This window comes from Protopterus annectens, chromosome 8.part1 (genome assembly GCF_019279795.1).
Source record: "Protopterus annectens isolate FY-2018-M chromosome 8.part1, PAN1.0, whole genome shotgun sequence".
NCBI lineage: Eukaryota > Metazoa > Chordata > Ceratodontiformes > Protopteridae > Protopterus > Protopterus annectens.
In genome coordinates this window covers 344508927-344536737 of record NC_056742.1, presented here as the reverse complement: position 1 = coordinate 344536737, position 27811 = coordinate 344508927, and the positions used below count along the sequence as shown (strand labels likewise).

The following is a 27811-nucleotide window of genomic DNA, read 5'->3' as shown; positions in this document are numbered from 1 at the left end:
CTCCCATTTCCTGTTAACTTAGAAAAAAGAGAAAAAGTGTGTACATTTTCAACAAAGTTTAAACCTCCAAATAAGAACAGTTACTCTAAATTGTTAGTAGCTATACCCACATGCATAACATAATCTAAAATTAAGGTTGCCAGTGCTAAAGAGCATGTTACAGCCTGTATTCCCACTTACACTTCTTGCTGTCCTTTCTTATGTCTCTTTCCCTCCCACTTGTGAAAAAATGTCTTGCTTGCTTTCAAAAAACATTTTCTTTTATACTTAAGAAAAGTGCACTGGCTATATTTTAAATTGTGTACTGTTCTATTAAATTCTGTTAACTGCATTAAAGTATTAAGGCTGTTGGGGAGGCTATTATCTGTTACTCACTTTTGTATAATTTAAAACCTTATTTTTCACTGAACTGCTTGCCACTGTACCTTTAAATTTTTCATTTCCGTCAGTAAAGAATGCTCAAAACCCTGTCGATTAATTGCTTGAGCCTACAGATAGCTTATCCCCATGTAAAAGTGATCAGCCCCGAGATAACAAAAACAGCTAACAGCTTTGTGGATGCATGAAGGAATCTTTGTAAATTTCACTCTGAACACAGTGTACAGAATTCCCCCAGGCCATCTGCCTTCAGCTGCAGACTTCTTGTCTCCAACGGAGCGCATATGCTAAAGGAACAAAATAAGCAAGTATCATTGTATATAAAAGAAACTTAGGATTTTTCATGCCTTTCATAGTTTTGTCACATCTTTCAGATCTATTTATTTACCAAAATATTGTTAAAGCTTAAACCAAGGACAGTAATCTGGACATCCATTCTTGTAAAACAAAGGAAAGTATTATTTTAATTCCACATATGTAGTCAGTATATCTTTACATCCCACCCCACACCAGCAGCACAAATATCGCAGCAGTATATGAACTTAAACTTGCTTCTGTCCTGCCTTTCTTATTTTGTTATAGTGTAAAGCCTATATTTCTCACGGCTTACAAAAAAGTACTTGCGTACTGTAATAACTTTTAACATATATACAGTGATCACTGAAAATACTCCCCTCTTGCGCATTTTATGTAACCCTGACTGCACATTTTACAAAAATGTTTTATAATACAACATATGGTTTATTTTGTGAAATGGTTTATACAAATTCTGATAAGAATTATTTTTTACTTAGTTACTACTTTTTCCATTTTATATGCTTCTAAATATTAATGCCTTAAAGTGGAGTATATGCTTTACAGTTAACCCACAAGTTTAACTAAGCAAAAGTTCAGTCTCTCTCTCCCATTTTTTTTTTTTTTTTTTTTTTTTTTTGCAAGGCCATAATTCCCAATTGTGATTGATACTTTGTAGTCTCCCATTTAGTCGTTAATTTCAGTAGTGCTGGTATTGTTCCTTCAAATCCAAGGTACTCCTGATTCTTCTAGCCAACTCCTGTGCTTTTTTCTGTCTTTCAACCATTTTCTTTTGGAACAGTAGAAAAATTTCACTGGCAAAATCTCTCTAGGAGTTTTATTGTCAAAAGAATGAGAAGCAGATTTTCTTTCTGCTTGCTAGTACACCTTTTTAGATAAACATATTTTATTTTCTTCTTAGCCTGTTTTGCATCCAAAATGTCTTAGATCCTCCAAGAATAATAATCTTTTGAAAGCTGGATACAGCAGCTTGAATCTCATACCTGTCTCGACACTCCTTGATGGCTGGAATAAATTTGCATCTCTTCTGTGCAGTAAATAATTATTTTCCACACACCTTGTATTTCCTTACAATTTTGTAAGGATCCCAACTTTACTACCTCTTGGCTTCTTTCTCATAGCCAGATTTGGAGCATACACTGTGCGTCCTTTCATTTAACAAATCCTGCTGTGGAACACCAAGTCCAGTTGCAGTCTGATTCTTCCAGTTTATGTTGTATAATTTAAAATCCCAAGTTTTCTCTGTGTGAGCTAATGCTTCAGACGGCTCGGTGGTGCAGTGGTAGCGTTGTCATCTCACAGCTAGAGATTCTTCGATTCTCTGCTGGAGTGCCTTCTGTGCTGAGTCTGCATGTCCTCCCTGTGTTTGTGTGGGTTTCCTCCGGGTGCTTCGGTTTCCTCCCAAGTTACAAAGTCATGCATCTAGAGTGTTTCTCCATAGGTCTCCTTTGAAAATTGGCTTTGTTCCAAGTCGGACTGGTAAATAAATGATCTGAAGTAGTTACTTCATTTGCTCTGCAACCTGTGGGTATCGGATCCAACCTCGGATCCGAGCCGGCAGCTTTACTAACTAAAAGAACCGAGCTCCTGGCTCCTCCCCTTTACCCATAATCCCCTGCTACATGTTCCCTTCCTTCAGACCTCGTTTGCTGCGGCTGAAAGAAGCTTCTAGTGAAGAGCTCCTAAGAGAACTTTCCAGTTTGTATTTCAAAAAAGTCGGAGAAAAGTTGATTTTTAGGTAGTGTGTGAGTGATTTAGTCTCCAATCTTAGAGTGATAGCCTTAGTTTAAATTTTTTGCGGTAAATTTAGCTTATTTTTGTGTTTCCCTCCCCTTTAGTGTGTGATTGTGTTTAGTGTGATGGCTGAAGGGCCCAAAGCCATTTTTTCTAAATGCACTGAGTGTGGCCATAAGCTTTCCCCAGCTGATGGCCACACTCAGTGCGTTTTGTGTCTGGGGGTGGCCCACTTGTCCACCAGCTGCCAGATATGTGCAGCGTTCAACCCCCGGGTCATCAGGGATAGGAAGAACAAGTTGATCCTGGCGGGTTTGTTACCGCAGGACACTTCTTCCTCTCCCTCTAAGGCACAGGCTGCTACTGCAGCCCCCGTGCCTTTAGATCCCCCGACTCTGCCTGGGACTCAACCTCCCTCTTCTGTGCAGGGTTCAGGGGACTCGTCTGCCTCTACCAGAGAGAAGAGGCACAAAGAAAAGGAAAAACATAGAAGCCGCAAGAGGAGAGCTGAGACTCATCCCTCAGCCCCGCCATCTAAAGTTGCTAGTCCCTCTGTGAGGGCTTCCGGATCCTCTCCCTCTTGGCTCCCTTCGCCTTGTTTCTCACCGGAGGAGGAGGGCCAGTCTCCCTCGAGGTCGAATACCTCTTCTGGATGTACAAGAAGCCTGACCGACGTGGACATGGATCGGATGATGCGTCAATTTTTGCAGACTCAGATGCAGATGGGGGTGCTCCTGCTTCCCCCCCGGGGGGGAGAGCAGCCCCTCTTTTTGCCCCGATAGCTCCTTCTCCAACCCGTTTTCGAGTTTCGGAGTCATTGGATCAGGGCCCTTTCGGAACTGGGGAGTTGTTGGCGCCGATAGTTCCGATAACTTCACCGACTGTACCCTCGAGCGTGTCAGATCCTAGCTCTCGGTGCCGAGAGCCGAGTGTCGGATCCGTAGGGGTGGGTGTGTCTTCGGCGCCGTTCAGGTCGGGGCACACTTCCCTCTCAGATCTGACCGTGTCGGCTCCGACACCGATCCCTACTTCGGAGTCGAGGAGGCTGATTTTGGAGCCTGGGGAAAGCGGCTCGCCTTCGGAGTTTGAGGTAGTGGAAAGGGTTCTGTCGAGACCTTCCAGATCCCCGGTCCGGGCGACAGATCCTTCCGCCCCCCCCCATATGCATTTGGGTGTATCCTCCATCATCCGACCACTGGGACAGCCTGCCCCGACCCTCCAGTTAGTTCCCTTAGAGGAACAGGACCCCGTAGGTGAGCCCTCCTCGGATAGTCCCACCGAGGAGGTCCCTCGCAAACCGAAGTGTAAAAGGAGGCACCTGGACTCCTCGGAGTCCCTCACGGAAGACACGGATTTGGATGAAGGGGGAAGGTTCCCCAAGGTCACCCCCTGAGGATGTCTCCTTTGGAGACATCATGGAAATGTTGCGAATTAGAGGGGGGGTGGTCTGCCCAAAAACCTTCCTCGGACGAGTCTGTGTTTCTGGAGGCGTTTGAGGCAGGCCCGTCTACCTCCTGGGTGTCCCCCCTGGTAGACTTGATTACTACCAGGGCATAGAAGGAGCCGGACACTGTGGAGCCAATTCCAAGAAGGCCAGATAAAATTCTTAGCCCTCCCCCTGATAGGCAGGCCTGGTCTAAGGGTTCACCTATTGATGCCATGTTGGTGGCGGCTGCCACAAACGTTTCTGGAGGCGTTTGAGGCAGGCCCGTCTACCTCCTGGGTGTCCCCCCTGGTAGACTTAATTACTACCAGGGCATAGAAGGAGCCGGACACTGTGGAGCCAATTCCAAGAAGGCCAGATAAAATTCTTAGCCCTCCCCATGATAGGCAGGCCTGGTCTAAGGGTTCACCTATTGATGCCATGTTGGTGGCGGCTGCCACAAAGAAGGAACTCGCACAGGAGAGTTCCACTGTCCATCCTCCGGATAAGGAATCTCGGACATTGGACCGCATTGGGAAGTGGATGTTCGCTTCAGCCACCTTCTCTGTAAGGGCGCTGATCTACATGGCACACATCATCAGACTCCAGCGAGACGTAAAGGAATACGCTGCAGCTCCACCGGAGTCCATGACTGTTGAGGATAAGAGGACTTTCTCGACTCGTATGGCCACTCTAAAGTCTATATCTAACACGTCTATGCGGCTACTCTCCCATGCTACGGAGGAAGCTGCTAGAGCTAGCGGAGCAGGGGTCGTCTTGCGGGGTCACGCCTGGCTCCGCCTTTGCAATTTTGCGGAACACTTTAAGGCGTCCTTCACGAATGCACCCTTTGACGGTTCTTCACTCTTTGGCAAGACCGTCCGCGAGACGCTGGTCCAAAGCGAAAAGGATGGGAAGACGCTGTCTGCAGTCGGGGTCCACTTCTCTAATCCCCAGCGATCCTTTTCCAGGAATCAAAGGGGACAAAAGACGATGTGGTTCCGTAAGTCTCAGCAGTCCCGCCCAGCTTCGGACCCCTCGTCCTTCAGAGGCAGAGGAGGACAAGATGGATGCCGGCCCAGAGGTAGAGGGGGGCCGCGTAACTTCGGGTCTAGAGAACCGTTCTCGGACAGGCCCGCGCAACAGCCCTGAGGGCTTACCTGGCTGTCCCTCTCTGGAGGCAGTCGGGGGGGGGCGTTTGTCGGAGCACCTACTAAATTGGGAGTCCATCACGACGAATCGATGGGTGCTTCGAATCACATCCAGAGGTTATTCCATTTCCTTCCTAAGTTTCCCCCTATGAAGCGCCTCCCCGATGTCCCCCACCCGATCAAAGGGAGGTGGCAGCTTCAGAGATTTCGAAGCTGCTAGAAAAAAAGAGCTATCCAGCGCGTCCCCCCAGACCAGTTCAGATTGGGCTATTACTCCAGGTTCTTTTTAGTGCCAAAAATGACAGGGGACTTGAGACCAATTCTAGATCTTTCTTCCCTGAACCTGTTCATTCCCAAAGAGAAATTCCGTATGGTCACTCTTCAGTCAATTCTCCCTCTTCTTCGGGAGAATGACTGGATGTGCTCCATAGACCTCAAGGATGCGTACTACCACAGTTTAATGGACAGACGATCCAGGAGGTTTCTCCACTTCTGGCCAGGAGCCAGTCATTATCAATTCAGGGTTCTTCCGTTCGGCCTCACCTCAGCCCCCAGGGTGTTCACCAAGGTCATGGCAGTGGTTGCAGCCCACTTGAGACTCCAGGGCATTCAGGTCTTTCCATACCTGGACGACAGGCTCCTTACCGCCTCCAACAGGCATCAGCTGTGTGTTGCCAGGGATTAAGCTTTAACTCTTGCCCAGAGTTTGGGCATTTCGGTAAACCTTCAAAAGTCCTTTCTTCATCCTGTGCAGGTTCTAGAATTTATAGGGGCCAAATTGGACACTCGCCTCTCTCGGGCCCTACTAACTTCAGACAGGGTGAACAGTTTGTCATGTCAGGTTATAGCCCTCCTTCAGAACCTGGCTCCATCAGCAGAGTTCATCCTAAGAGCACTAGGCTCTATGGCGGCCGCAATCGGTCTTTGCCTACACGCGTGTCTACGAATGAGGATTCTGCAATGGACCCTTCAAGTCCAATGGTCTCTGTTGCTACATCCGTTGAACACCCCTGTTCCCCTGAGCAGGGCTTGCAGGGACTCCTCCCTCTGGTGGCTTCGCTCACAGGAGCTGTGGGAAGGGAGACCCTTCGTGATGCCTCCGCCCCAAGCCACATTGACCGCGGATGCTTCTCGCCTTGGGTGGGGGGGGGCATTCTTTGGGCAGAACCGTCCAAGGCACATGGACCCCCTTAGAGACTGCTTTGCATATCAGTGTCCTAGAGATGAGGGCGGTGCTTCTGGCGTTGTAAGCTCTCCACGACCTTCTTCCTCTATGGACTATTGCGGTTCAAACAGACAACATGGCGGTAGTCTGGTACATAAACAAACAGGGAGGGACCAGATCTTATCCCCTTTGTCGGGAAGCAATGAGAGTTTGGGAGTGGGCGATATCTACCAACTGCTTTCTGGTAGCAACGCACATTCCGGGTCGGTCCAACATTCTGGCGGACAAACTTGAGTCGCGTGATCCTCACACCGTACGAGTGGTCTCTGAAACCATCAGTTGCGAAACAGATCTTCCTCAAATGGGGTCTACCTTGCTGCGATCTTTTCGCTTCTCCGTCAAACATAAAGTGCAGCGAGTTTTTCCCAATAATTCCCCCACCAGGGGAGAGCCCCAGAGACGCTCTGGTTCATGCTTGGCCACCCGGTCTCTTCTATGCTTATCCCCCCCCCTTCCTCTTATGACAAAGTTCATTCAGAAAGCACATCAGTTGGGGAGCAGAATTATCCTCATAGCTCCATTCTGGCCTCGCCAGATCTGGTTCCCTTCTCTGCGGTCTCACAGTGTAGTTCCTCCATGGATCTTAGATCCCATTCCGGATCTGATTTTGCATCCTGCGGGATTGCAACCCCCGAACCTGGTAAACCTCAAGCTCGCGGTTTGGTTGATCCAGTTCCACTGATGGCAAGGACTCCCGGCATGTCATCACCAGTAAAGGCCATTCTGGTAGCGGCTCACAAGCCTGCTACCAGGAAAATTTACAGTAGTAAATGGAAGTGTTTTTCTGTCTTGGTTAAGGACAAGGGCTTAGATCCCTTTTCCGTCCCTATTCCGGCGGTTCTTGATTTTCTGTCACACATTTTTCATCAAGGAGCTAGTGCATCTACAGTTAAAGTACAATTGGCAGCCATTTTCCATTTTCATGTAGGGGATGGGCTGGAATCTTTAGCTTCTGCGAAGATATGCAAAACCTTCTTGAAAGGTATTTTTCTATTGAAACCACCAGTTAAGACTGCGGTCCCACCATGGGACCTAACTTTGGTTTTACAAGCATTGAAAAACCTACCTTTTGAGCCTGCCGCCTCAGTTCCATTCAAATTCTTATGGAAAACAGCCTTTCTACTTGCTATTACTTCAGCCAGGAGGGTTTTGGAACTTCAAGCCCTTTGCATTAAACCCCCTTATCTAATCTTTCATAGGGATAGAGTCTCTCTCAGGACTAACACTTCCTTCTTACCAAAGGTGGCTTCGGAGTCAAATATTAATCAGTCGATTAATTTACCAGTGTTCTTTCCCAACTTTCAGAACAAAGGGAAATACAAATTACACAAGTTGGATGTACATAGACAACTACGTTTTTACTTGCACAGGACGAAGGATACTCGCAAGGCTGATCAATTGTTTGTCTCCTTTGCCAAATCTGCTCTGGGTAGAGCTATTACCAAAGTTACCTTAGCAAATTGGATTTCACAGTGCATCATTCATGCGTATGTAGCCTCAGGTAAACCTGTTCCTATCGGAGTCCATGCCCACTCAACCCGATCCATAGCCACATCAGCAGCCTTCTGGTCCAGGGTTCTCCTGGACGACATATGTTCAGCAGCTACTTGGTCCTCTTCCCATACATTCATTTCTCATTATAAATTGGATATGATTTCCAGGAGTAGGGCTTCCTTTGGCTCCGTGGTGCTTCGGAATATCCTTCCTTGAGGGCCTCCCAAGGTTTTAGGTAGCTAGGGACTCTGTCTCACAGGTTGCAGAGCAAATGAAGTAACTACTTCAGATAAAGAAGTTATGTACTCACCATAACATTCCATCTGAGTAGGTACTTCATTTGTCTGCAACCGACCCCCCCCCCCCTCCATGCCCCCTAACCATTATCGTGGTTCCTATCATGATTGAGATTGTTTCATGTGTTTAGGCATTACTTGGTCCTCTGTCGTGGGTCTTAGAGTTTGCTTAATCTAACAACTATCTGAGGAAAGGGAGCATGTAGCAGGGGATTATGAGTAAAGCTGCCGGCTCGGATCTGATACCCACAGGTTGCAGACAATTGAAGTACCTACTCAGATGGAATGTTATGGTGAGTACATAACTTCTTTTTAAATAAATAAACGCTACTATTTGTTGAAACAGCTCCTCTTGCAAAGCCTCATAGTCCGCCATCCTTTTCTTCTTTTCAGCCACTGATTTTTGCAATTTTATCAGACCATTTGAACAGCTGAAGTCCCCCGCCCCAACATTTTTATTTAAGTTGATATATTCCTTCAGTGTTTTATTTAATCACCTCTCAGCACATTTATTTTTTTTACTCTAAACTAGTGGAAGCCATCTCTTGTACCAAAGCTGAAATTTGAACTGATTTTTGCTGAACAGCTCCATGTTTCTTCCCAGCCAGTGTTTTCTTTTCACTTTTTTGGCTTGATTTTCTTTTCAGGTTCTCCACATTTCTTCTTTGCTGGCATCCAGGCAGTATATTACTAGCCAGTAACTGCATTTTACCTAAGCCAACAGTTTTAATAGCCATTTCTCAGTTTCTGTTTTCATACTAGGAGAGCTAAAGTTAAACTGTTTACAATTGTGCAGCCTTTTCTCAACTTGTATTTGCTTCATTTTTATCTGTTTGCACACACAATTTCAACCTGTGTGGATGAGCAATCCAGCCTGAACAGTACTGCAGTGCAGAACACATCTTTGCATTTCTAGATAGTGATGGGTTCATGATCTCTGTTGTCTGTTACTTTTATTGGAATTGCACATTGGAGTTCCTGCTATTACCATGCTTCAATCTGGCCATTATTCTATACCACCCCTACCAAATCTGTATTCCCCACTTCATTTATTATTGACTGCAATGGAAAGACAGGTCTGTTTTCCCAGGTTGTTTCATTACTGACTGAGGGGGCTGCCTATTCCTAACTTCCTAAAGTTAGGCAGTGACAGTTTCCCAGTTTGTATAAAACCTGTATGTAACATATATCTGTGTAGATCACCTCCCCTACAACCTCCTTCATCCACTCGTACTGTCATAACCTGACTGCCTTCATTTGCCAGTGAATGCAGCTTCAGTTTGTGTTGCCAGTCATATGGTGAGATAAGCAAAGCACTTTGCTTTTATAGGCTTTCACATGTAGTATTTAGTGGGTATTTCGGTAGCTGAGCATAACTTTGTCATTTGTAAATTTTTATAATTTTAAAATGTCAGCATGCTATTCACTGGGGCTCAACCTGATGGCATGATTTTCTTACAGTTGTTTTTTAAGGGCATTTCCCTACAATAAATTGCAAAATCGCTTTCTTGGCATTTAACTAAATAATGATAGTGAAATTGTATATGTGGACTTGATAACTTTTCTTACAATTTGATTCAACACTGTTATATGCCAACCCTTGACCTTGTGTTTTAATTTATTCAGTATTCACTATTTTTGATCTTTTTTTTTTTTTTAAGCGTTTAACATATAGTTTACAACATGGCCTTTCTTCTGATCCTGTTTCATAAAATGTAACAACTATGCTGATCAGACATAGAATCCTTGAAATCACTGTTTGGGATTGAACTGCACAATAATAATGAGCTATTTTGTGTAGCTGTGTTACTGAAAGAGTATCCACATTTGCAAAATCTGCATTAAATTGTTGAGTTTTGCACCTGCATGTAATATGCCAATCATACCTTTCTAACAGTGTCCATCTGCTAAAATCATTTAGTCTCTGGGAGTAAATACCTTTGGCTTTCCTTATTTAGGCTGCTTACTTCTTTATACATTTATAAATAAGATTTTCCATTCATTCGTCAGTGGATACAAGATAGTGAAACGGATACTGGACAAGGTGACAGGCCATTGCAGAACAGAAACACCCACCTAGGAGTAATTTGTAAGATTATCTGTTCACTTATGGCATGTGGGATGAGGGAAGAAACCCTTATGGCCCCAGGAAGGATGTGCAAACACAGCTCGTTTGGCATCCTAGCACAAAACTGAACTGGAATAGCAAGTGCTGTGAGACGGACAGCAACACTAAATGCTAGGTTATTGGTCTTGCTTCATGTATTGTAAATCACTTAAAAAGTAGGAGGTTAGTTTCAGTGTTGTTGTTTATGGCGTTAGACGCCTCACACATCATAAACCAATGTGTTGCCATGATTTAAACATACTTTTACACTCTTGGTTATTTACATTATTGTGTTGCTAGTAGATGAGTGACACGTTCTTAGATCACTTCTGCAACAGCTGGATATGCAACATTGATTGTTTCTAGGTTTTCCATTTAATTGCAAATTCTTCTTCTTCAGGTCATGCTTTTTCACTCCCCCTTCATTCCTTTACTCTTGACTTTCTCTTAATCACCTTGTACCTCTGTCATCCTTCCCTCATCAGTCCTTAAAATCACCAGTAAAAAGTACATTTCCACCTCCCTTTGATTAAAGAACTTTCTCATACTTGAATGTGCGCAATATTTACCACTAGTAATCTCCAAACTGTCATGTCTAGATTTTACAATATAACTTTTCTCTGGTTTACATTATTGAATTAGATAGTGTTTTCATTATTTACTTGGCATATGCATTCATTCTGATCATCTGGGTACGACCTTTTTCCCCACTGGTTATGCTTTACCTCTTTATAATCAGCAGTTTACCTCTTTCTACCTATTTTTAAATAAAGCAAAAATGGCCAATAGTCAACAAAAAAATTACCACACCATGAAGAATTTTACAATTTATTTTGACCATTTTTGTCAAGTAGTTCAGGAGGTTTTCAGAAAATTTTGCAAAGTCCTTTAAACTACTGTACAAAAGTGCTCAGAATAAATTGTAATTTTTTTCTGTCTACTTGCAGTATGTGCTGTTAAACTTGTATGTACAGTCATTTTATGGTATTAGTACATGTATAATTTACTGACTTATATTTGCTTATAATATGTGTTGAAAGTTTTTATCTTGGGCCTGCACTGTAAATGGTCATTTTTGAGCTAGACAACCTAGATATCAGTGGAAAATGTACATTTTAAACTGCATTACATGGCTCATATCTTCAATTTTGACATTTCTGTGAATTAGATAAACTGTCTTGTTTTATAGTATGTTTTCTATTTTAGTTTCCCACTTTACACAACTGTCTGAATAGAACTTCAAAAAACTGTAGGTAACGCCCTTGTTTGCATCCAAGTCCCATTTTATAACTAGTATTGGTAGCATTTGTTTCCAAATGTTAAACTCTGGGACTGGGATTTCCTGCAACAGAGTTCCCTTGTTTACCACACCATGAAGGATTTTACAATTTGTTTTGACCATTGTGTGTGTGTGTGTACATATGTGTACGTATATATATTTGTATAGATAAGTTTATAAATGTATATATTCATTTATTTATATATATATATATATATATATATATATATATATATATGTATGGGTCTACTTTCAAATCTCGAAATACTGAAAAGACCGATTTTCAGGATCTCGAGACACAAATACCAAACACGCACTACAACAAGAAATTAAAAAAATGAATGTCACTATACTGAAAGTTCATAACACCGAATTTTCAGCAGTTGACGTTCATTTTTTAATATACCTTCCTCCACAACATCATAAACACCAACAAAACTCACATAACCTATGTATAATCAGGGGCAAGCCCCCCACATGGGGGTCTGTGCCCCCACAACCCTGCTACTTATGCATACCAACTACAAGGTTGCACTGCCATGAAAAATGCAAAAAAATCTACCTTTACACGCCTTCCACTTATTTTTGCACACTGTCAAATGTACACGTGAATACACACATCACACATTTACAAAACTCACCACCTTCAACACTAACATACGCACACTCTTGGCTATCTACCCTAGCCTACTCCCAAATCTTCCCAAACAGCTAAACATAATACATCCTGAGCCAAAACCCTTAAACAGTTAAAACTTACCTGAATCTCTGTGCACAGCTACACATCATCCGCCATGTCTAAATCCCAGACCACACTGCACCTTAAAGGAGAGCACACCACACCAATTGCAGATGCGGTAACCTCACATTTGTGAAAGTGCAGTTTCGAATAACTGCACTTTCGTTTGTTTTCATGTCAGGATACTGAAAGTCGATCTTAGTGTTTCACGATTTCAATGGGGTGTATGTATGTGTGTCTGTGTGTATATAATATGTGTATACATATATATATATATATATATATATATATATATATATATATATATATACACACACACACACACACACACACACACACACACACACACACACACACACAGTGGTTATAAAAGTTTACACACCCCTGTTAAAATGTGGTACAAAAAAATGAGACCACAATAAATCATTACAAGACTTTTCCCACTTTGAATGTGACTCTGGCTGGGCAATTCCAAAACTTTAATTTTATTCTGGTGAAGCCATTCTTTTGTTGATTTGGATGCATGCTTGGGTCATTGTGTTGAAAAGTGAAATTCCTCTTCATCTTCAGCTTTTTAGTAGACGCCTGAAGGTTTTGGGCCAAAAGTGACTGGTATTTGGAACTGTTCATAATTCCCTCCACCTTGACTAAAGCCCCAGTTGCAGCTGAAGAAAAGCAACCCCAAAGGATGATACTGCCACCACCATGCTTCACCGTGGGGATGGTGTTCTTTTGGTGATGCAAAGTGTTGTTTTTGCGCCAAACATACCTTTTGGAATTGTGGTCAAAAAGTTAAATCTTGGTCTCATCAGACCATAACACATTTTCCCACATGCTTTTGGGAGACTTGATGTATTGCTTTGCAAATTTTAGCCGGGCCTGGATGTTTTTCTGTTTTAGAAATGGCTTCCATCTTACAACCCTACCTCATAGCCCAGCATATGGAGAATACGGGAGATTGTTGTCACATGTAGTACACAACCAGTACTTGCCAGAAATTCCTGCAGCTCCTACAGTGTTGCTGTAGGTCTCTTGGCAGCCTCCCTGACCAGTTGTCATCTTGTGTTTTCATCAGTTTTGAAGGGAGATCCAGTTCTTTGCAACATCACACTTGTCCCATATTTTCTCCACTTTTTGATGACTGTCTTCACTGTGTTCCATGGTATATCCAATGCTGTAGAATTTTTTTTGTACCCTTCTTCTGACGGATACCTTTCAAAAATTAGATCCCTTTGATGCTTTGTAAGCTCTCTGCGAAACATGGCTTTTGCTGAAGCAGGCAACTGAGTAAATGTCAGGAAAATCCTACTAGGACAGCTGAACTTTATTTGGGTTCAATCAGGTCTTTTTAATTGATGGCAGGTGTGTAGCCAAGAAGACTGAATGCTGTAATTAAATCAAAAGGTGCTTCAACAAAGTATTAGTTTAAGGGTGTGCACACTTGCAGTGCAATGAAAAAGTACTTGCCCCCTTCCTGATTTAGGTTCATAGGTGTGTACAAGGCTAATGGCCCTGAAACCTTTACAAGCTTAGCCCATAGGATGACAGTGGCATTGTGCCAACTAACCTTATTTCCCAGTGCCTCTGTTGAGTAAAGCCACTGGAGTGATCCCTGGGTTGAATTTTCTATTTCCCATCCACTCATCAAGATCTCTCTTGAAGAGGGCTGGTGAGGTGCTCTGCTTGACATGTATGGGAAGTCTATTCCATAGAATGGACAGTCTCTGGGTTATGAATCTGCCCCTCCAGCATCTTCTGTTGATTGTGGTAATGAGGTTGAGGTCTCTGGAGCATGTGGTGCGGAGGGATTGAGATTTCTTTAGATGTAGCATTTCTAACACAGCTGGGTCAGACATGGCTTTGTAAGTAACGCAGAGATCACCTGTAAGTAGGCGATATGAGACGGAGAATAGTTGGAGTTTTTTTTTAGTCTGTCCATATAGGACAAATGTTTAAGGCCTAGGATTCTCTTTGTGAGGTACTTTTGCGGCCTCTCCAGTTGTTGCAGGTGTTTAGTGAGGTACATGCCAAATGGGGCATTGTACTCAATGACTGGCCTAATAAGGGAAGAGTAGAGGGAGACATTTCTTATTTTTTTGCATGTTTGTTACACTTAAATGTTTCAGATCATCAAACAAATGTAAATATTGTCAAAGATAACCCAAGTAAACACAAAATGCAGTTTTTAAGTGATTTTATTTAAGGAAAGAAAAATATCCAAACCTACATGCCCCATGTGAAAAAGTAATTACCCCCTAAACCTAATAACTAGTTGTGCCACCCTAAGCAGCAACAACTGCAATCATGCGTTGGCAATGACCGGCAGTGAGTCTTTCACATCACTGTTGTGGAATTTTGGCCCAGTCTTCTTTGCAGAATTGTTTTAATTCAACCATATTGGAGGGTGTCTGAGCATGAACCACCTTTCATTCAAAGATGGACTTGCTGGTGTGTTTTGGATCATTGTCCTGCCGCAGAACCCAAGTGCGCTTCAGCTTGAGGTCACAAACTGATGGCCGGACATTCTCCTAAAGGATTTTTTGGTAGAGATCAAAATTCATGTTTCCATCAGTCACAGCAAGTCGTCCAGGTCCAGAAGCAGCAAAGCAGCCCCAAACCATCACACTACCACCACCATGTTTGACTGTTGGAATGATCATCTTTTTCTGAAATGCTGTGTTACTTTTACGCCAGATGTAATGGGACGGACACCTCTTAAAAAGTTCAACTTTTGTTTCGTCAGTCCACAGAATATTTTCCCAAAAATGTTCTTTTTGGTCAGCAGTGGTTTTACCTTGGAACTCTGCCATGCATGCCATTTTTGCCCTGTCTCTTTTTTTTTTTTTTGGTTGAGTCATAAACACTGACCTTAACTGAGGCAAGTGAGGCCTGCAATTCTTTAGATGTTCTGGGTTCTTTTGTGACCTCTTAGATGAGTCGTCGCTGCACTCTTGGGGTAATTTTTGTAGGCCGGCCACTCCTGGGAAGGTTCACCACTGTTCCATGTTTTCACCATTTGTGGATAATGGCTCTTACCGTCTTTCGCTGGAATCCCAAAGCTTTAGAAATGGCTTTGTAACCTTTTCCAGACTGATAGATGTCGATTACTTTGTTTCTCATCTGTTCCGTAATTTCTTTAAATTGCGGCATGAATTTCTTTAGAGTGCGACATGATGTCTTCCTTTTTGGGATCTTTTAGCCTGCTTCCCTTGTCTATCCGGTTCTATTTAAGTGATCTCTTGATTCAACACATCTGGCAGTAATTAGGCCTGTGTGTGGCTAGTGAAATTGAACTCGGCTTTCCCAAAAATGTGATTAACCACAGTTATTTCATGATTTAACAAGGCAGGCAATTACTTTTTCACATAGGGCCATGTAGGTTTGGATAGTTTGTTTTCTTTAATAAATAAAAAATCATCACTTAAAAACTGCATTTTGTGTTTACTTGGGTTATCTTTGTCTAATATTTAAATTTGTTTGATGATCTGAAACCTTTAAGTGTGAGAAACATGCACAAAATAAGAAGTCCGGAAGGGGCCAAATACTTTTTCATTGCACTCTAGGCAACCAGCTTATTATACGTTTTTTATTTTTTTATATTTTTCTCCCTAGCAGATTTGTTTTTCAATTGAATTGTACAGGTTATACGCTATTTTAAAGGTGGGAAAAGTTTTGAAATGATTTATTGTGGTCTCATTTTTATATCACAAAACCTGGGTGTGTAAACTTTTTATATCCATGATAGGTATATATATATATATATATATATATATATATATATATATATATATATATATGTGTATGTGTGTGTCTGTCTGTAAAGAGATACGTGTATATGTGTGTGTGTGTGTGTGTGTATGTATAATATATATATATTTCTATATATACACACACACACACACACACACACACATATATGTGTATATATATATGCCACGGTGGTACAGTGGTAGCGTTGTTGCTTTACAGCAAGAGATTCTCCTGTTCGATTCTCGGCTGGAGTGCCTTCTGTGTGGAATCTGCATGTCCTCCCCGCAGTCGAGTGGCCTCCGAAAGACATGCATAAATGGGTGTGCCTTCGCTGAAGGTTGGGTATCGGGCTGGCAACTCGGCACCATAAAAATCTACTGCCAGTCATTAGCGGACTAGAGTTCCACTGTGGCGACCCCTAACCGGGAAAAGCCAAAAAGACAAACAAACATATATTTTAAATATATATATATATATATATGTGTATGTGTGTGTGTATATATATATATATATATATATATATATATATATATATATATATGTATGTATGAATAACTATATATGTGTGTGTGGCTAGATTATTTCTTATCATATCGGGGTATGCCCCTGACTGAATCATTTTAATAAAATTTAATTCTTAAACTTTTATGTACTGTAACATGCTTCATAATGTCTATGACATCGAACTGAGAGCACTCTGATGCATCTTGTGCTATATATGGTTAGGATGATTTTGCTGCTGTTTGGAGTTTGATAAGGTCTCAGATTTATTGATGTAATTGTCATGGCTGTTGCAAGTAATCTAATAAGTAATGGCAAACAGCAGAATACATGTATATGTAGTTAGTGTCTTAACATTTAATTTGTATATCTTGTATTATAACTGTTTCATACAATCATTAAAAATGTTTATTTTTATGCTAAGGGATTGGATCCTATACCATTGTGGATGGCAATCAAGTCACTGGAGAGGATGTTGGAAATAAGTAAGTGATCTTAAGTGTTGTCATTTGGGTGTTTGGTGAAAGTGTATCTGTCATTCTTTTGGGCACTTTGGTGATCAGTTGTGGGAAAGTGAGCAGTTCCAGCAGATTGTATTCTGTTGTATTACTTAATTTTGGTTGGTAGTCACAAGAAAGAAAATAGAGCATAGCTGAAGGAATGCTACCCCCATGTCCTTTCTTGATAAGTCAGAGGGGGTTTTATTTTTTTTTTTTAAGAAAAATTTTATTAATTTAACATTTTTACAGTACATGCACAGGAAGAAATTCAGGATCACATACTGTTATGCACTGTTAGAAATGCATAGAATCATCAAGGTAATGTTGCACATCTGGCACATTAAGATTCTTGGTATTTCAGTAGCAACATTTCAAGGCTATCCCAACTGAAAGTTTTAGTATGAGTCATAGATCTTGTTCTTATCACTTCTTTTTCATTTTTAAGTAGTATTGATGTTTAATTTAAAAATTCTTTGAATGTAGGAACTGAATTTGATTTCCATTTTTTGTAATAACTTTTCTAGCTACTGCGAGGAGACTCCAAAACAGTTTTTGTTGTTTGGCTTTTACATTTAAAGGAAGTGGAACATTCATTAGTAGTACTGATCTAGTTAAAGAACAATTATCAAACCATAACCCCTTTAAAAAAAACATACTTATCTCTTCCCCATATGCATTTTATTTTTCACACTATAAACTTGTGTCTAGTCAGCTTTTACATCTTTACTACATCTCCAACATACTGAAGTAGTTATTTTACTAAACTTTTGAGATTTTATAGGGGGTAACAAACATTCTATGTATATATTTCCACATGAAAACTTTCCAGTATAAACTTTTGTTTGACTAATTGATTTAAATAATAAAACTTTATTCTTACCATCTGTTGAGTCACACAATCCACTATTTAAAACGTTCCAGAATTTTGCATCAAAATTATTATTATTTAGAACTATAATTAACTTATATAATTTTTAAAAAACAAAGGTATACAGTGGTGCCATACACTCAGGAATAATTCAGGATTTATTTCCCACTCAAGACAGTAAAATCAACGATACATTGTCAAATCTACTCCTATATTCCTTGTAGACTTCTTCAGAACCAAAACTTAACAACTCATAGTAAAATTCTAAAGTAATACCATCTAAAAACACCCTTTGCAACAATTAGTTATTTATTACAGGTACACTTATCTTGATCCCTAGAACATAATTAATATGTATTTGCTAGCTAATACAACAGTTAAATTGCACATATTTAAATACTGTTAAAACCATTCTGCAAATTCATTAGTTACCACTGAATCACATATTATAAATCCGTTGCTCTAAGTTGCAAAACACTTGATAGTGAGATATTTCTCATTAAGCCCTGAAATTTAAAAAAATATGTAAGATGTCCTTCAAGGATGCATCTGCAGTCCTTACAAATGGGTTGTCCTGGCCTCAGGCAGCCCTTCGGTCGGCCGGATTCCAAAGTCTGGGTCTGGCCTCGGCTGATGTCGCACTTCACCCGACGTCATAGATGCAGTTCAGTGGGTATAAAGGCATCAGCCGACGCCATTTTCCCCAGTCTTTCTTGCCGCGTGGCGCCTGAAGCAGAAGCTGTTCGCAAGTGCCGGTCGGTCAGAACCAGAGATTGCTACTACCGAAGACTTCTAAAAAGCTAAGTACCCCGTTGAGGACACTTTCTTGCCTCAGCCGATGTCAGAAAAAGTGAATAACTGTTTAACTTGTGGGAAACAAATACCTCATAAAGATTTCCACTCTTACTGCCTACCTTGTTTAGGCCCAGACCACGACGTAGCAGCTTGTCTAGCCTGTGCTTCCTTCAACCGACGAACACTTAGACGTCGGTCGGAGTTTGCAGAGGAGTTTTTCGGCTCCGCTTTTGCTTATATCATGCCGTCGGAGACTCCGACTTCACATTTAGCTAAAAAGCGCAAGGAAAAGGACCAAAACCGCTGCTAAGCCGGCCGATGCTGAGTCCGCGGTTCTTCCTTCGGCCGAAAGCATGCCTCCTTCTACCGAGGCCTCTTCCAGCATGGCTGAATCTGCTACCGAAAATCCACCTGCTCTTACAGTTTCTCAGGATTTATCAGATACCTATCCCCTTAGATGTGTCTACTCCTGCACGTGGAGCTGCTAGGCCCCCTGCATCCATGTCAATTAAGGCTTTTGCCAGGGCTAAAGCAGCTAAATCTTCAAAGGCCGTGCCTGCTAAAGCCCCCTCTCACAGGCCTAGCTCTAGTACTCAAATGCTTAGTCTAGCAGAGGATCTCATTTCTTGATCAGGGGAACCCAGTCTCACCCTGACAGGGCCTCTCACCCACCTCCAGAGAAGAGGCTTAGAGCAGAGCCCCCTGAGCCAGTTTCTTCAGATTATTCCTCTGATGATTCATAAAATACAAATCCTCCAGAGGACCCTTATTCTCCATATGAGGACTCTGATGCAGAGGATTCCATACCTTCTGCCTCTCCTCCTGAAGAATTTTCTTTTGGGGAAACCTTGCATGCTGTGAGGGAACAATTTCAATGGCAGGGCCAGGATTTTTCAGACTCTAGGAAAAGGCTTAGGACCTTTTTGCATTTACCACAGCATAGGCCTTTAGCTATTCCTCCAGTACTTACAGTTGTGGATGATGCATTTAATGATGCTTGTACTGCCCCTGACTCACTGCCTCCGGCCCCTGCTAAGCCCGACAGATACTACAGGGTTCCGGACACACATTATCATTTGTATAAGGCTCCTATTGCAGATCCTGAAACTATTTCACAGGGCCCCAAAGCTGTAACAGCTGCCTCTGCCAAAAACCCCCTCCCCTCTGAAAGAGAATCTAGGGCATTGGAGAGATGGGGTAAAAAAGTTTATACTTCTGCTACTCTTTCGGCTAGGGCCTTAAACTGTCAATTCCACATGATTCAGTATCAGGAATTTCTGTTAGATCAGCTCACTAAAAAACTGTCCTCTCCTGAACCTTTAGACCGTAAGTCCCTTCAGGATTTGGTGCATAACACTCAGCAGGTCAGTAATCATTCCTTAAAATGCGGCTATGATGCACTGGAGGCTTCCTTTAGATCAGCTATGACTGGTACAGTGATCAGAAGGCATGCATGGTTAAAAGAGCAATCCTTACCAGACCATGTAAAGTCAAAGCTTCTAGATGCTCCCATGGAAAAGCACAGTTTGTTTGGTTCCCCTGCACAGCAAGTGTTGAAGAAGGTGGAAGAGAAAGCTAAATCTGTCCAGACAGTCAAGGATTTCTTACAGGTCCAGCCTCCGAGGTTTAGTAGGAACTGGCCTTCCAAGAATTGGTCCTTTCCAGACACCACCAGAGCACAGAGAAGCAGAAATAGACGCCCTAGAGGCAGAGGTCAATCCAGAGGTGCCTACAGGGGACGTCAGTGGCAGCCTAACAGCCAGAGAACTACTGCCACAGATCCAGCCACTACCACTTCTACAGGACAATCACAGTGACTTGGCTCTGTAACCGCCTACCAGAGAACAACTGGCAGCACCTTTAGGTGGAAAATTAGCCTTATTTTCAGTAAATTGGCATTACATTACAGGAGACAAATGGATTTTACAGACAATAGACAAGGGCTACAGGTTTCTCTTCCATACTCTTCCAAGGAAGAGAGGAATGCCAAACCTACCTCCAAACCAAAGGACAAACGCTCTACAGCAAATAGACCACTTGCTAAGGATGACAGCTATAGAAAAGGTACCAGCTATGGAACAAGGACAAGGATTTTATTCAAGGCTTTTCCTAGTACCAAGAAAGGAAAACCAATGGAGACCTATCCTCGACCTGTCCGCTCTAAACACATATCTCATTGTTCCAAAATTCAAAATGCTGACCCTACAGCAACTTCTTCCCATGCTGGGCAAGGAGTCTTGGCTGGTGACTCTGGATCTCAAGGAGGCATACCTGCACGTCCCCATACGACCAAATTGCAGAAGATACCTCAGATTTCTTGCAGGATCAGAGCATTATCAATTCTCAGCATTGCCTTTTGGCTTATCTACTGCGCCCAGAGTATTCACGAAATGCCTGGCATCAGTAATTGCTCATTGCAGGCTTCAGGGAATTCAAATTTATCCATACCTGGACGACTGCCTGTTACAAGCGGACAGCAAAGACAAATTAACAAAAGATTTGAAAAAGGTTATTCACCTGCTGCAAGCCCCTGGGATACACAGTCAACACAAAAAAGTCAAGGCTGATACCATCCCAAAGGATAACCTTCCTGGGTGCAGAACTGGACACATCAAACCAGATGGCATTCCTCACAGCAGAAAAACAGAAGCAACTACCACTCTATTTCATGGCATTAACAACGCAGAACCACCTTACAGCAAGGAAAATCATGCAAGCCCTGGGTTACATGGCATCCTGCATAATAATAATTCCACATGCCAGACTACATATGAGGAAGTTGCAATGGTACCTGAGGAATTTATGGTCTCAGCACAAGCACAGCCTAGAAACCCAAATTCCAGTAATTCCATGCCTGAAGCAAGAATTCCAGTGGTGGGCCCAGGCCTGTCAATTGAACAAAGTACTGCCCTTCCACAGGCCTCACCCAAGCCAGACTATCACCACGGACGCCTCAGACCTCGGATGGGGGGCATACATGGTGGACAAGTGCATACAAGGCTTATGGACTCAAGACCAGATGAACCTACACATAAATCAAAAAGAGATGCTGGCAGTAAAACAGGCATTTCAGACATTCAGACCATTTCTTCAACAGGGTCATTTGCTGATAAGGACGGACAACACCACAGTTATGTGGTATATAAACAAACAGGGAGGCACACATTCATATCCTCTATGCCGGATGGCAATGGACCTCTGGAATGTGGCCCTGAGCCTCAACATTCAGCTCCAAGCCATATTCGTGCCAGGAAAAGAAAATATACTAGCAGACATTTTAAGCAGAACCACCACGGATGCCCACGAATGGATGCTGCATCCAGACATCTTCAAAACCATCACAAGGAAATGGGGACTGCCAGAAATAGACCTGTTCGCATCCCCACACAACCACCAATTGAAAAATTCTGCACAAGGACATACCACCCACTTGCTTGGAAAGTGGACTCCCTATCCTTCAGTTGGGAAAACCTGACAGCATATGCATTCCCACCTCTTCCTTTGATGCACAAAGTGCTACTGAAGATCAAAGAAGATCACCCGAGGATCATTTTGATAGCTCCAGATTGGCCGAGGCAACATCGGTACCCGCTACTGAGGAGTATGTCCCGGGAACACGCATGGCCTCTACCCCTACTACCTCTACTGCTAACACAGAACAACTTCAAAATCCTGCATCCAAACTTGAAAACACTGCAGCTAGCTGCTTGGAACATTACATAAGGAAAAATAACCCAGATTTATCTCAAAGGGTTAAAGACATTATCTTGGAGGCTCGCAGACCCTCAACAAGGAAAACTTATTGAGCAAAATGGAAAAGATATCTCATTTGGAGTGCAACAAAAGGAGTAGATGCATCATTGGCAAACATAGCTAACATCCTGGAATTCTTAGCAGAGCTTTTCCACAGTGGTCTGTCTTACTCCTCCATTAAGATTCATGCATCAGCAATTTCAGCAGAATACAACATGGATCCTCCAGTCTTTTCTCAACCTCTACTCAGGCAGTTTCTCAGAGGAATCAAAAATGTAAAGCCACCAAGGAAACCACCATTGCCTACATGGGACTTGAACTTTGTGTTAGAAAAGTTGACACTCCCCCCTTTTGAACCAGCAGCAACAGCAGAATTACAGTACTTATCTTGGAAGACTGCATTCCTGCTTGCAATCACTTCAGCTAGAAGGGTTTCTGAATTACAGGCATTAATGGCAGTACAGCCCTTCCTTATCTTCCATCAGGATAGAGTGTCCATGAGAACTAATCCTACCTTTATGCCAAAGGTGGTCTCCAGGGTATCATTAAACCAAGCAATACACCTACCAACATTCTTCCCCAACCCACAGAACAGAGAGGAAAGATTGCTGCATACCTTGGATGTACACAGACAATTGCGCTACTACCTGGACAGAACCAAGAACAATAGAAAAACTGACCAGCTTCTGGTAGCATATGCAACAGGAATGGAAGGAAAAGCAATTTCAAAACAAACAATCTCAAAATGGATAGGAAATTGCATTAGATTTTGTTACTCTTTTCATGGAAAGGCAACTCCAGAAAACATCAGACCTCATTCCACAAGGGCTACAGCCACTACTACAGCTTTCTTACGAGGAGTGGCTACCAAAGACATTTTAGAGGCTGCTACTTGGAGCTCCGTGCATACATTTGCCAAGCATTATAATCTGCCTTTATACTCCAGATCCCGAGCAGGTTTTGCCACTGCTGTTTTGCAAGGGATCTTAACTACACCATAAACTCTTAGTGCCTCCTTAGTGCCTCCTCCCCCAGTTTGGCTATGGTATTCTACCCATTTGTAAGGACTGCAGGTGCATCCTTGAAGGACATAGTACAGTTTTGTACCTACCATAAATGTAGATGTCCGAGAGGTATGCATCTGCAGTCAGGATTACCCACCCTCCTTCCCCTCTGTGGTACTCCTAGGGTATTTGCCCATCTTGTAGCTAGCTGGGGGAATCTATTATGGTGTATTTGTTTGTATATATGTATATACATGTTTATTTCTATTTGCTCTCTATTGTTTGGAAACATTTGCATTTATCCAAATTTAGCCTTCCTAGAGGGCACCTGGCATCTGGGGCAAGAAACACTGAGGAAAATGGCGTCGGCTGATGCCTTTATACCCGCTGAACTGCAGCTATGACGTCAGGTGAAGTGCGACATCAGCCGAGGCCAGACCCAGACTTTGGAATCCGGCCGACCGAAGGGCTGCCTGAGGCCAGGACAACCCATTTGTAAGGACTGCAGATGCATACCTCTCGGACATCTACATTTATGGTAGGTACAAAACTGTACTTTATAATGACTGTCAAATATTAAATCAGTAAAAGGGATAATAAAAAGCTGGCATTGTAATCAGTTACATTTATTTTAGAAGCTGAAGAGAGATTTTTGGAACCTTTTTGTAAGAAAATCAGACTGACCAGTGGGTTTAATTGCACCACTAAAGGCATATAATATACATTGCATGCTGTGACCCTTGTGGTGCCTGTTATGTTGGCAAAACAGAAAGTACAGTAAGCAGAAGAATTTACGAACATGTCTGACATACGTAAATCAAATTTAAATAATGCAATTTCTAAAACATACTTCAAATTGTAAAAGTTACAATAAATTCCATTTTGCCATATTGGAGAAAGTAAATCAAGATTCTAGAGGAGGTCCATGGGAAATTTTATTGGAAGCTAAAGAATTATGGTGGTAACTAAATTTAAATTCTCAGGACTTACCAGGGTGTAATGAAAATAACTCCGTATCAAGTGTTTTGAAACTCAGAGCAGTGAATTTATAATATATGATTCAGTGGTAACTGTTTAATGAATTTATTGAATGGTTTTAACAGTATTTAGAAATTATATTCTAGGGATCAAGATGAGTGTATCTTTAAGAATTAATTGTTGCAAAGGGCGTATTTAGCTGGTGTTATATAAGAATTTCACTGCGAGTTAAGTTTTGGTTCTGAAGAAGTCAATGAAGAATATATGAGTAATTGAAAGCGCTTGACCTATTGTAAATTATTTAACAACGTATAGTTGATTTTACTGTCTTGAGTGGGAAATAAATCCTGAATTATTCAGGAGTGTCTGGCATCATTGTACAGCTTTGGTTTTTACTACTTTGTTTTTGCTGTATCGGTTTTTGTTTCACTAACTTGTATAAATTGAACAAGGTTCTTTCTAGGTCAAGTTACCCTCAATGATAGCATTCATATTTTCATATAGTGGGGAAATAGTGTTTTATTCTTCATATTATCTACAAATGCGTTTAATTTCTTACTGATGGATAATATTAACTGGCTAAAAGATTCATCCAACTTAAAATCTTTCAATAACTATGTTGACGACTTAGCTTTTTGTTTTTTTCAAAGCAGTTGGACCATTATACTAATCCATTCCTTTTTAGTAAATTAATTTTAGCATTGTTCTCCATTTCCTTAAATCTACAGGTGTGTGCAATGGGAAAGCACAAAATCTTCCATTTTGATATTAATGGCATTTTCAAAACATATTTTTTAATGGTTTTAAGAACTGATTTCTTATATGCAGGGTTTAAAGACTGAAATGAATTTCCTTCTAAGGTAAATTTTAGCAATCATATGGAAGGATTGGTTGTTGTGTCTTTCGGCTTATCCAGGTTAGGGGTCGTCACAGCGGAACTCCGGTCCGCTAATGTTTGGCAGTGAATTTTTACTTGCCGAGTTACCAGCCCTGACACACAACCTTCAACAAAGGCATGCCCATTCACGTATGCCTCCACACTGAAGACGCTCTAGCTGAGAATCGAACTGGACAACGTCTTGCTGTGGAAGGATTGGTACATATTTCTAATTTATCATAATTGATAACCTTAAAAGAATTTAGCAAAATCTGTTCCTGAACAGTTTTCCCACTCACTAATATAAGTTGTCTATCCAGAGTATAATGGTTAAATGTTATAGCAACAGAATAAGATTGTACATCTAAAAGCTAATACCACCATACTTTTTAGGATACCATAAAAATATTCTCATTAAAAGTTTTTTTTTCTTTTTGGTCAGGTGTTAAAGCCATTAAATGCAGTATGTATATAATTGTGGGTAATGTAATCATTTTACTAGCATTTCATTTTGTGATACAAGTAACACCTTTTTCAGTTATTTTTATTTCAAGATTATTAATATTTTTTGTAATAAAAAATAAAAAAATTCCTGCCAGTGGTAACATGAGAAATATGTAAAGGAAATAAAAAAACTGTCATCATAAAATAGGGTAGAAAAGAATTATGGGTCCTTAGAGGCACTTCAGTATTTCTGTTTGTTCAACAAGATTGAAAATTAAGCAGCTGCCATAGAGGCTTACAGTAGTTTTATGCATTTAGTTAATTCTTTTATTTATTAACTTAATAGGACAATACATAGCATTTTTTCAGCCCAAACCAATTCTTAGGAGGGCAGATAAGGTAGATAACCTATAGATGTTCATCATTCCCACTGCTTCAGTGACATTTTGTGTTATCTGCCGAGGTAACCCAGTAATGGCCAGATTTCAAATGCTCATAACTCCCTTCCCTCTCTCTTCTTGTGACTGCTGACTGGCTTAGCATAGCACAAGAGGGAAGCCTTAGGCTGTTGCAGGAAGTTAGTGTTCTGACTTTTTTTTTTCTTCTGTCATCCAAAGAAGAAAGTTCTCTTACTGTTCACAGGATTCAGTGCTGATTTTTCCAGCATACAGCTTAGATAAGCCCTATTTGGGACCCCCTTACTATCATTTTATTATTAGATTTATAATTTTCTGTTTGTTTAAAAGTATTTATTATTTTATTTCTGTCATAGTAATTCCTTTGGGAATTTCTGCTTGCCACGGTGTTTGTTTTCTGTCTTTGACAGGTGTTTGTTTTTACTTTTTCCTGAGGAAACTTGATGTATGTGTCCTGTTATACACTAAAACCCTGCCTTAACTGTTGTTACTGTACTTTACTTTCATCTTTTGATAGGAAGATGTTGCAGAACCTGATTTTTTTTAGCATGTATACCTTATTTAGTATATGTAATACTCTGCACTGTGTGTTTCTAACATTGGATCGCAGTTTACCACATATTAACCTATTTAAATGTACTTTGGGGATTTTACCTTCTCTGACAAAATATAGTTTAAATTGTTATTAAACATTGTGTTATTACAGTGTAATGTGGTTAAAGTGTGTGGAGCTTATTTTGATTACTGGGTTAGGTACATTGGTTGCTTTGGTGTTTAGAACTTTGTATACTAGCATTTATTTTATTTTTGTCATTTGTAAAATAATTCTGAACACTTTTCAAACTATTTTTGTTCTAATAACTCAATTTGGCAGAGTTTAGTTATGTGGGGACATGTATACTACTGGAAACTTGCTTATTGTGATACATTATCCAATACTGTCAGTCTGTTATTTTGACTGTTCTCTCCCTGACTTGATGGATCCTAACTCTGGTACCCCCCCAAATGAAATCCAATTGCACCAAAAAAAAAAAAAATGGAAATATGTCTCATCATTCTGTTAGTTATTCTGCTGGAACCAGTGCTCAGCCTGAAGACAAGTTGCATTTTGGCCTGTCTCCCTCAGGTGTAGCTTTGCCAGACAATATGGAACAGGTTGGGCCAATCTTCCGGACCTGTTCCAGTATTTAGCACAGGCATGGGAGAATTAAACCCTTTATGTGCAGGAGTAGTCCTGAGTAAGAGACCCCTTCCCAGGCGAAATAGTGTCCCCAGATATTTTGTCTAATAGTGGCGTTCACAAAAAAAAGAAACATAAGCTTCATCATACAGCTGATAATCAGATTGTAGCAGTTTGTAAGGCTGATGTGGTTTTCTTGGCAAAGAGTGTTCTGCAGACATCTAATACTGGTAGCTAGTTTGACTAGAGACCTTGCTGTTATTTGAGAGAATGATAAGGAGTTTGATGAGGATAATGGTGATTTCCTAGTTGACACAGAGTCTGTTCACTCCGGTTCTTCAGGAGGTGAATTGAGCTCAAGTCCAAGAATGTGTTCACTTTTCCTCAGGTGATTACTTCCAAGTAAAATCTAGCAATCGGGAACTACCCCAGAGCAAGGCACAGTATATGACCTTGTAGAGAATGAGATGCCTAATTCTGTGGCTGTCCCCATCTCTTACCAGCCTTGGACAATGTTTATAAAGCAGCCTGCATGACAAAAGTATTTATTCCAACAGTCCTTTAAAAAAAGCTCAGAGAACATGTAGGAGTCTCTTTCTCATTT

The 27811-nt window shown here is 41.4% G+C and overlaps 1 protein-coding gene across 1 annotated transcript in view; it reads left to right on the top strand.

Annotated features, from left to right (window-relative positions):
* NAE1 (NEDD8 activating enzyme E1 subunit 1) overlaps positions 1-27811 on the top strand; it is a 1377685-nt gene that overhangs the window by 63143 nt on the left and 1286731 nt on the right. Inside the window, exon 3 of the mRNA XM_044081916.1 lies at positions 16817-16877. Within this exon, the coding sequence (XP_043937851.1) occupies positions 16817-16877 (61 nt within the window). The remainder of the gene's footprint in view (positions 1-16816; positions 16878-27811) is intronic.